General features: G+C 44.7%; 1 protein-coding gene across 1 annotated transcript in view; it reads left to right on the forward strand.

The window, feature by feature from the left end:
• Window positions 1-11,130, forward strand: part of KCNB1 (potassium voltage-gated channel subfamily B member 1) — a 215,522-nt gene extending 204,392 nt beyond the window's left edge. Inside the window, exon 3 of the mRNA XM_075011743.1 lies at window positions 8,978-11,130. Within this exon, the coding sequence (XP_074867844.1) occupies window positions 8,978-10,996 (2,019 nt within the window). The 3' untranslated portion in view covers window positions 10,997-11,130. The remainder of the gene's footprint in view (window positions 1-8,977) is intronic.
• Window positions 11,131-11,343: the final 213 nt, after the last annotated feature.

Raw genomic sequence — 11,343 nt, forward strand, 5'->3', positions numbered from 1 at the left:
TTTCTACTTACCCTGCAAGCCATTTGCAGCAGGAAATCTGGGCTCTGCTCTGAAGGAAGAGAGACCACGTTTATCACTTAATGGGACTTGACAGCCCTCTGACAATTAACCATGTGCTTAACAGCATTAAGGAATTTGCAAGCAAGCACTTGAAAGGTATTTTCCCCGCCACTTCAACTCAGTGTCAGAAGCAGTTGGAGTCTGTGCAAATGCTGCAGTGAGCAAATGAATTGCTCAAACTTAATTAGTGACATTCCTTTATTTCCTTTTAAACCACATGCCAGATCCGAGGGCAGACACAATTATTACAGTTATAACCAGTATTCTCTGTTAGCTGAATGTTGGGCAGCCACCCAGGAAAGATTCAAATGCCGCCCAGCTGATTAGCAGAGTGCCCACATGTGCTTCTACTGGTCATACACATCTGCACATGTCTTGGTGCACATAACAAAATTTATTCCACACATGAATGGATAAATAGAGGGATCAGTGGTTATAACTAAGCTAAAATACTCAGACTAAAGGTATAGCTACATCACATGGAAGATTGACCCAGTCAGGGTTGATCATCCAGTGTTCGATTTCACACACCTGGTAGAGACACATGAGATTGAACTATCTGGGGTCGACAGTCGACCTCTGTACTCCTCGATATCACAAGGAGTAAGGGATGTCGATGCGAGAGTTTCTCCCATTGGCCTCCTTCTGTGAAGATGGCTAAGTAAGTCAATTGCAGATAAGTCAATTCTAGCTATACAATTGCTGTAGCTAGAATTGCGTACCTGCAACCGACTTACCTGCCTAGTGGAGACCAAGCCTCAGTTGTATCAAGGAGCAGAAAATTGAAGAACCCAAATTTTTCAAAAATGTAACATTCATTTGGTTAGTCATGTTCTGGCCATGAAACCCCTGAGGCACTCATGGTTGTGAATGAGTAGAAGGGCTTAGCCATACATGGCATGCTCCTGGGTACTAATTCACACTTTAGAAACACCGGTAGTGTAGCTTGTGTTGTATAAGTATGTCACCACTAGATGGCAACGGATAAGCTAGGCAGGTATGATGCTCACTCCAGATGCGAAGTATCGGAGGGGTAACCGTGTTAGTCTGGATCTGTAACAGCAACAAAGGGTCCTGTGGCACCTTACAGACTAACAGAAAAGTTTTGAGCATGAGCTTTCGTGAGCACAGACTCACTTCATCAGATGCTGGTCTTGGAAATCTGATATATATACCAGATATATACCTGGCCCTGCAGATTTCCAAGACCAGCATCTGATGAAGTGAGTCTGTGCTCACGAAAGCTCATGCTCAAAACTTTTCTGTTAGTCTATAAGGTGCTACTCCAGAGTTCCTGACTGTCACAAAGCAGCTGATTCACAGCAGTCAGGGAGGGAAGTGCGGGGGAGCAGGGACAGGGAGGAGAAAGTGGAGTAGAGGTGGAGTGTGAGTGGGGGTGTGGGGCAAGGATGGAATTGTGCCAGGTGGGGTTTGCAGGAAGTGTTGGAGTGGGGACAGGAAGGAGAAAGAGGAGGTGGGTGAGGGTCCTTTTGCCATGATCAGAAATACCTCAAAAGAGATTGCTGGGATTTTTCAAACCACCTGTGGAACATGGACTTCGTTTCCCATTCATTTTCGTGAAACTTGGGTGTCCAGATCTGGTCGGTGGCTTTGAAGTGCTTAGCTCTTCGATCTCATCTGGGGCCTCTACACGCTCCTGCCATACAGGTAACAATTATCCTGTACTGCGGTACATATCTCAAGACCTGAATGCTCATGAGAGCCTTCCCTCCCAAAGACTCGCCCCATTCCCTAGTGAAAGAAAATGCTTGCACCTCATTTTTGCTGCCAGCAAACTTTTTCTGCCAGGAAGAGGAAGAGAGAAGCAAGAAATTCTTGAGCAGATTTCTGTTTAGGCTGGACACAATTAAGGTCTTATCTACATGAAACTCCATTGATCTACTCTCCGCCACTTCAGCTATGCAAATAGTGTAGCTGAAATCAACATACTCAGCGCGGTGTTTTCCAGATGGAACGTTTGTCAGGGACTGCTCTCCTGTGGATTCCAGCTACTCTTCTTATCCTGGTGGAGTATCGGAGTTGACTGAAGAGGGCTCAGAGATCAATATATCATGTCTAGGCAGACATGATAAATCAACAGCCAGTAGGTCGATTGCTACAGTGTAGATCCACTGTGTAGTGGAGACGAGCCCTAAGGCTCAAGCTGTGCTCACCTTGCCTGTATCAGTAGGCCTCCACAAGGTCAGTGGGGTGGACCCTAATGCCATGGGGTTGCTCATAGGAAGTAAGCAGGAATTGGCACTAACGGGGGAGGGAGATTGTCAAACTTTTGGTGGCTCTCTGAATGCCCAGAGCCAACACCCTTCCCCCACCCACATTTCTTCCCGCTCCTAGTGCCGGGAGGGTCTGGGTGGGAGTTTAGGTGTGGAGGAGGGGTGCAAGTTCTCAGATGGAGCTTGGGAGCTGGGTGCAGGTTCTCGGCTGGGGTGGGGGATTGGGGTGTAGGAGGGGGTGCGTGCAGGAGAGGCAGGAGATGGTGCGGGGTTCAGCACTTATCTGGGGCACCCCAGTCTGACAGCAGCTCCTGGGGGGTCTCCACATACTGCTTCCACAGGCACCACCCCTGCAGCTTCCCATTGGCCGCAGGGGCAGTTGGGACAGTGGCGGTGAGCAGACACCCCCTCTGGGGCCCGCAGGTATGGGTTAGCCATTCTTAGAAGCTGGAAGCCACTCTAGCCCTTCTGCATTACCTGTGTGGGCAATGAGGACCCCGGGCCATTTTAAATCACCTGGGGTGAAGGGCAAGTTGGAGGCACATGAGGAGCGGAGCATATGGGAGCAGCAGGTGGACCCAGAGGAGACACCTGGCCATGAACTTTGCTGGAGCAAGGCTCCCAGCTCGGAATATTCCTGGTGCCTGGGTACCACAGGCCCACATACCTCACCGCCCATGCTAATGCAGAGTTCCAATAATAAGGACCTTAGCAGGTTTATCGGGGGGGCGGGGTCTCATGGCAAATTTTCAAGAGCAAATGGGAATATGAAACATTTTTGCTCCTGGTTACAATAATTGCATGCACTAATATGAAAGCAAAGTATCTTTGGTCAGGGATACAGCACTTCTATGCACAGCCTTCATGCAGCATTGGCTCATTAGACTCATTTGCACATACCCAGTCCATATGCATGCATATGATAATCACACATGCACATTAGGCATGTATTTTGTGTGCTTACATACTTTTAAAAAACCTTGCCCTACTTTCTCTGAGGTTACTTAACACTAATGAATCACTAACAGTCACAAAAATTCAGTCAGAGGGCTACTCACTTAAGTCTTTGCTATGGTAGAAACAATTTAGTGTACGCAAAACTTTCTGGACTCCACAGCTTCCTTGTGTCCCTGGAATTCTGCTTGTACCTATTGCAACTCACGTTTCAATACAGCAATTTCATTAGTGGCCAGTGTAATGCAGTACTTTTTGGCAGATGCCTGGAGAATTATTTCATTGGGACTAACAAAATCTGTGTTGCTTTCAGGCAGGTGAATCGTAACAGCCCACAGTTAAACAAAGCAAAAGGAGACCCAGCCTGAGGAAAGAAATATTTACTATGTCACATACAAGATAAATTAACTGAAGGGGTTTAAAACCCTCCATAGCAGGAATGGGCTGTATATTTTTAAGTTGTATCAAACACATATGAATTGTGTTTGTGGATGTATTTTGGATACAGATCCACTCAGACCTGAACTGTTAGGGCCAGTTATGGTAGCCCTAATAGGCACCTGGTTTGGGGAAATGGCATAGTCTAGATGGAGGGGGTCTCAAACTCCCAGCCCGTGGGCCATCTTTGGCTGGATCAATGGCACAGTCTGGCCCAGGAGTACTGGGAAGTGGGGATAGTTGTCCATTACTGTCTCCCAAACCCCAGCCCTTCCTGCCACTACCCTGCTCTCCCATGCCTCCAAGGCACCCTGTTCCCCAAGGATGCAAACTTGTGGATTACCAAGAGCCCACACACACACACACATTCCATGGAAGTGGAGCACTTTTAGTGAGTGCATTCGATCCACTTCCCCATGGTTCCTGCCATCGCAAGTTTGGTGGGGGGGGGTCCCAACCGCTGCTACTGCCCCATGATATGTCCCCCCAATAATCCCTGAGGCCACATCACTGGGTGATGGGATGTCATGGGGGGAGGGAGCATGGTGGTGGCAGGAAGGGGGTGTTGCTTGAGAGACAGTAATGGACAGTACCCCCGGCCTCCTGCTACTCCCTGGCTGGATTGCACAACTACTGTGTCTGGGGATGGCCCATGGGCCAGGTGTTTGAGACCCCTGAGCTAGCATTTAGGAGAGTGACCAGAGACTCAGGAGCTTGTGGGTTCTCCCCTTTTGCTTCACAAATATCCCACAGTACAACAAACATCTATATCTATTGAACTACTTGTCTCACTGAGATCAAAGCTAGTGTATTAGCACCGCCAGCGTCCCTTCAGTCTAGCAGAAACACAGTCAACAGCTGTTTTGCAACTGCTTAGTCAAAAATTAAATCTTGCTTTGGTGTTTTGAGGTGGCCAGCATATAGCTTCATGAACCAGAGGAGCAAGGGGAAGACTCAGTCCACCAGAATTTACTATTAGCATTTCAATATTGCCAGTGCTAATCCACTGGTTGGACAGAATATCTGTGCTTGCAGCTTTCCAAACAGTTCTGTACTATTAAAGATGCAAGTGTCATACATTTTCCTTGACCAGACCAGACCACACTGAAATTGGTGAAGAGTCTCCAATGTTCAATCAGTGTTTGCATGGGGATAGAAGATGTGGGAAGGTTGGCTGTGCCAGAATAGGAATGTGTGAGCCATCTGTCATCTGTTTCCACTCAAGAACCCCATTACAGTAAATTAAGCCAGTGATTTTCAACCAATGTGGTGTGAGAACTGTCCAAATGTGCTGTGAAATTTCATCTATTTCCCTTGGCCATGGCTCTTTACAGAGCCACCACAGGAAAAAATTAATGACCTTTTGCCAGCTGGGTCTCAAGAGGCAAGGCCGCTTGCTCCTGCTGTGGCAAGGTGGGAGGAAGGGCAGGAGCCTATTAGAACTGAGAAGTGGTTTAAATGCCATGTTTCAGCTCCAACAGGTTGATGGGGAGGGGCAATGCTCATGAATAATTGATTCAGCTGAAAAAAGTGGGTGTGCCATGGAATTTGTTGTCTTCTTGAAGTGTGCCGTATTACCGAAAAGGTTGGGAACCATTGAATTAAGCCACTAAGTCCTGCACATTGCTAAGAGTCGCAGTCCTGAGTAGCGGGACATAATTATTGGCCTTAAACACTTGCATGACAATGGCTTCTACAAAGGATTTTCTGACTCCAAAGTGAATGTCCACTAACTGGAAGCAACCCAGACAGCTCAGCTGCCACAGAGTGTTTCCCCAGTGATCGCCACTCACTTCTCCTCTGTCAATGCTATGCTTAGTCCTGTGTCCCTGTGCTGGAGGTCTGGGGCAAGCTTGGCCCACAGATCTGGAAATGTAGCCTTTCCTATCCTAAAGTTCTGCAGTCCCTGCTAGTCATCTCAAACTAGCGTTATGAGAAGATCCCACCAATCAGAGTTCATTTCTCAGGCCCTGAAGCAGCATGCCACCATCTGCAGCCACTCTGTGAATGCCACCAAACCCCTTGACTTGATTTTTGGTATGTCCCTTACCAAGTTGTCCTTAAAGTTATTACCACCTCCCCCATTGGCGGTGATATTTCTTTCAGGTTTATGAAGACAGGAGACTCATGCATCCTTTCTGTGCAGTGTTAATAAGAACGCTGTGGAACTATGTGGGAACCAGGCTTCTGTCAGAGATGGTGGGCACTGAGATGTGCAGTGTGGTTTTGTGGGATTTTTAAAAACAGGCACAGAAATTATAGGACAGAAATGGTTTTATGGACTGGAGAAAGTTGCAGGCTGGGAACTTGACTCACACCCAGGGGACTTCCATGAGTGTGATTGTTACCTCACAATACACTGAGAAAAATTCCCAAAAGCCATAGCATGGGATGGCAGCACATGCCATGCTGGGCTGTGTGACAGTGGTGCACCACACTTTTTGTTGATGTAAGCAAGCAATTCTGGTAAGTGCATGCAGCGCTCCCAGAAGCAGCCGTGTGCACACGCAATATTCAAACTTTTGCAGCTGTTCAGTGATGTAACTTACACAAACTAAAATTTGTAGTTCAGCCATGGCCTTACTAGTGGTCCCTTCTGGCCTTAAAAATCTATCACTCAGTGCCAAGTCAGAGCTGACACTGATGAAGTTGTCTTCAACTGAGGGTTTGCCCATATTTTTCATTGCAACATATCTGTGAAATTTTCCTCCACTTTTCACTGCTTAGGTCACTAAAACAAAAAATTGGCTTGTACGGGCCACCATAGTTTATTTCTTTTCAATTCCTTGTTTCTTTTCTATTGTTCATGGTTTGATTGTATTCCTGATTACCTCTGACTGGCATTCAGTTCACACACTTATTTACATTCATTTCTAAGCTGCTTCCTACTGGAAGTCTCTAGTGACTTGTGTATTTCCAGTTCTCTAACAATAAAGTTATATTTAACCAGAATGGAAAGAAACACTTAGGATAGGCATGTTTTCTACTTACATTGCCAGCAATAATTTCATTATTGATAGCAGTGGAATTGTAAAAATCCAGTATACTTTTCACCATTCTCTCTATAAGGCTGCTCTGTTTCATTTCCTGGGATACAAAATTTACAGGGGAAATTCTTTAGCCAATCTGAAAAAGTTTTGAATTACATTGTTGTGAAAAAGTCATGCAACTTTTGAAAATTACAAATGAATGTTTTAACACTTAGAGAAATCCACAGAAAATCTACAGTTCTGAGCCTGGATGTGTCTCTTTGTTTTCAGAGTATATATAATCTACTTCTATTCCAAAACTACATCTGAAGTGTATTGCATCAGCCTAACTCACAGGATGCGTCCAAGCATTGCAGAACCCATTCAGTATTCACTCTTTGAATAAGAGACAGGTCAAGGTGTGTGATTGAAAATGGTTGCTTGTGCTACCGCAGCAGAGGATTGGATTGCACTGTGTTCCATTGTAGTTCTTGTCCATGCAGACAGATGTGTTCCAACACTTGGGGTATCTTCACTGCAATGATAGTTGCATGGTTTACAGGTGAAAATGTGATACATAAGAATTTCTTTCTTCGGTGCTACTGACGGTAATTCTTGACGCTTGTGCATAATAGTTGGTTAAGCAGTGTCATTGTGAGCAAGACTAACATTTCTAACAAATCTATTGTGGGGGATGTGGGGGCGGGGCATTCTTTGTCATGTTTTCAACTCATTGGGTTGAAGCCTTGCCATGGGATTTTCTAGTTCTTTCTGTATTGTGGTGTATTTAGCAAAGGGAGCTTTTGACTTTATCTTATTTTCAAAGCAGAGCAGCAGAGAAGTAAGCATAAAGGATCACCTTGCAGCATAATGAATAAATAAAAATCATCCTAGGCTTGTATTTTGAATGCATTTCCATATTTTGCCAGTAGCCCAAGAAAAGACCTATCCTCTCACCGAGTTAGCAAACAGCAGAATTAATTCATCAGCAAGAGAGTGTTTCTCAGATGATCTGTCAACTCAAGAGCATCTCTCAAATAAGTTAAAAGAAAATGTCATCAGCTTTTGAAGCAGGGAAACGGGGGAAAAATGGAATGTGTTCAGTTTTAATGCCCACATAGAACATCTACCGGACAACTCAGATAGACACCCTTAAGGTTGTAATAAGCTTTGATTAAGCCAGCACTGTACCACTTCCCAGTCTCTGTACAATAGTGATTCAGGAACAGCAGTTTGGGCGTTTGGGGTTTTGGGGGTTTTTTTTGTTTGTTTTTGTTTTTCCTTCTAGCCATTTTCTTCTGCTCACTGCACTCTTTGTTCCAAGAATGGGTTTCTAATGGCTGCTTAGCCCTCTGGAGGTTGGTACTGACCTGCCCTCACCCTTTCAAAGTTGTGTAATTTGATTTTCACCAGCAAGTTAGCTGTCTCCCCAGGCTATGGTGATGAATTTGAAAAGCAGACCAGGCAAATATAGAATATTTTGAAAGTCTACAATCTCTCAAAAAATCTTGGGAAAGTTTTAGGAGGTTTCAAGACAATCATACCAGTTTTCCATAGGTTTTCATCATTCAAAATGGGGCGTGTGTGTGTGTGTGTGTGTGTAATGCCAACAGACCTCTCTTATTGTTGGGTGCGGTTGAACCTTGGACCGCTGGATCTAAATGCATGTGCCCCTAGTGCATGTAATAAAAGCCACATGGCTCTTAGTGAAGCCTGTAGCAGACTCTTTTATCCATATGTGGCTTTGGTAGAACTTGAGAGGACAGAGCACCACACCCAGGAGGTGTGTGGCTCGCACATGCAGGTGAGTATTATTAATTGTATGCACACGCAGTTACCAAATGAACACCATTATGTTAAACTGTACATTAAATGGGACGCATTACTGTGCACACTTTTTGCATGCATCAGGACATCCTCAAACTGCGTGGAAATCTGGCTCTTATCTCCAGGTGAACTTTAATGGGTACTTTATGAATGGCTAATGCAAAGCTACTCCTCTGAATGATCTATTCAGTGTCCTCCTTACAGTTTATCTCTCTGATACAAGTGCCTTGAATACATAGAGGTGAACAAACTGGTTTGGAGTATCTGTGTTCAGCCTTCTTTGTATACAAGACACATTTTAAAACAGTTCGCAGAGTAAAGCCTTTCCCAAACATGCTCTGTTATGTTTTATTTATGGGAGCTGCACTTGCATAACTAAGGGCAAAATTAGCCTGAGATATGTCAGTGAAAGCATCCTGTATGTTATTAACGCTGAGCTTAAATATTGGAGCATATCTTTTGAGCAGAACTAACTAGTTTCTCTTTTCTTTGCAGATTTTGGCCATCATTTCCATCATGTTCATTGTGTTGTCTACGATAGCCTTGTCACTTAATACGCTTCCTGAACTACAAGGCATGGATGAATTTGGACAAACCACCGACAACCCTCAGCTTGCCCATGTGGAGGCGGTGTGCATTGCATGGTTTACAATGGAATACCTCTTGCGGTTCCTATCCTCACCTAAGAAATGGAAGTTTTTCAAAGGCCCCCTTAACGCTATTGATTTGCTAGCTATCTTACCCTATTATGTCACTATCTTCCTCACAGAATCAAATAAAAGTGTACTTCAGTTCCAAAACGTACGCAGGGTGGTTCAGATATTTCGTATCATGAGGATACTCCGAATTCTAAAGCTTGCCAGGCACTCAACTGGTTTACAGTCCTTAGGGTTTACGCTAAGGCGGAGCTATAATGAACTTGGATTACTCATCTTGTTTTTGGCCATGGGCATTATGATCTTTTCCAGCTTAGTGTTTTTTGCAGAAAAAGATGAGGATGATACAAAATTCAAGAGCATCCCAGCTTCCTTCTGGTGGGCAACTATCACCATGACAACAGTAGGCTATGGAGATATCTATCCCAAAACTCTCTTAGGCAAAATAGTCGGAGGTTTGTGCTGCATTGCTGGAGTCTTGGTGATTGCTCTTCCCATCCCAATTATTGTAAATAACTTCTCTGAGTTCTACAAAGAGCAGAAGAGGCAGGAGAAAGCCATCAAGCGCAGAGAAGCTCTTGAAAGAGCAAAAAGAAATGGCAGCATTGTCTCCATGAATATGAAGGATGCTTTTGCCCGTAGTATAGAACTGATGGACATTGTGGTTGAAAAGAATGGAGAAAGCACTGGCAAAAAGGATAAAGTTCAGGACAATCATTTATCCCCCAACAAGTGGAAATGGACCAAGAGAACACTCTCTGAAACTAGCTCCAGTAAATCTTTTGAAACTAGGGAGCAAGGCTCTCCAGAAAAGGCCCGATCCTCTTCCAGCCCTCAGCACCTTAATGTCCAACAGTTGGAGGACATGTACAACAAAATGGCAAAGACTCAGTCACAGCCAAACCTCAACACTAAAGACACAGGTCATCCTGGAAAACAAAAGGAAGAACTAGAAATGGAGACCATTCCTGGCCCTGTGGTCCCTTTGCTGCCCACTCGTACTGACGGGATCATTGACATGAGGAGCATGTCCAGCATTGATAGTTTTATAAGCTGTGCTACAGATTTCCCAGACACTGGGAGATTCTCCCACAGTCCACTTGCTACACTTCCCTGCAAAGGAGGTGTTAATCCCATTCAGGAGCCAATCAGGGCAGAGGGAAGTGGGAGAAGGTTCATGGAGATAAACCCAAACTCTGAGAGCAGCCATCGCTCTACTTTTTTCATAGAAAGTCCTAGCAGCTCCATAAAAGCCAGTAACCCTTTAAAACTAAGATCTCCGAAAGTCAACTTTAGGGAAGATGACAGTAGCACATTGGTACCACCACCAAATGTAATTAGAATAAATCCAGATGCCCTCAAGAACAGGGGGGCTGCCTCTGGAGCAGACACTTCCATACTCTCTGATCGATCTTTAGTGAGTCCAGAAACCTCTATCTACACAACGGCGAGTACCAGGACGCCCCCAACATCGCCAGAGAAGCAGATAGCAATAGCTTTCAACTTTCATGATGCCAGCATACATAAATATATAGATGCTGACACAGATGATGAAGGTCAGCTGCTTTATGACTCGAGCCCTCCAGGAAACGAGAGTCCCAAGTACAATGTTACAAACAGCGGCTATCCAAAGCAAAAAGATAACATTTATAGAATGGAGAAAAACCATCTAGAGAGTGCTGTTTTACCAACCTCACCTAAGTTTATAGGACAAAACTGCATTTACGCCATGGAAGGTATCACTGGAAGAGCCTCGGTCAATCAGGAGACTGTCAAACTAGAAAATCACATTTCACCCGAGGTCCATATATTACCAGGTAGTGGAGGACATGCTAATACCCGTGAGCAAAGCATTTGACATGTGCTCCAAACAAACTTGTTCAACATTAAAAGGAATGTCTTTACAGTCAATACAAAGAAAGAGAGCTTCTGCATGGCATGAACTTTGACTGAAACAAGCCACTTGTTTCTAAAGTCTGAGAGGAAGCCAGCTGTGGATTTATGAAAACATCCTTCTCTGGAATAAGTATAGAGATGCTGCCCAATTCAACCTATACACATCAATGAAAATAAGATTGCAGATCTTGCTCACGCTTTGATCTCCTTTCATGTCCTTCATTGAAGTCATCATGACCAAATATACATCTACTCCCTTGTACAATGGATCTCCTTTTGGAAACGTTAACCTCTGATCTGTATCACTTC

Source organism: Carettochelys insculpta, chromosome 17 (assembly GCF_033958435.1).
Source record: "Carettochelys insculpta isolate YL-2023 chromosome 17, ASM3395843v1, whole genome shotgun sequence".
Taxonomy (NCBI): Eukaryota; Metazoa; Chordata; order Testudines; family Carettochelyidae; genus Carettochelys; species Carettochelys insculpta.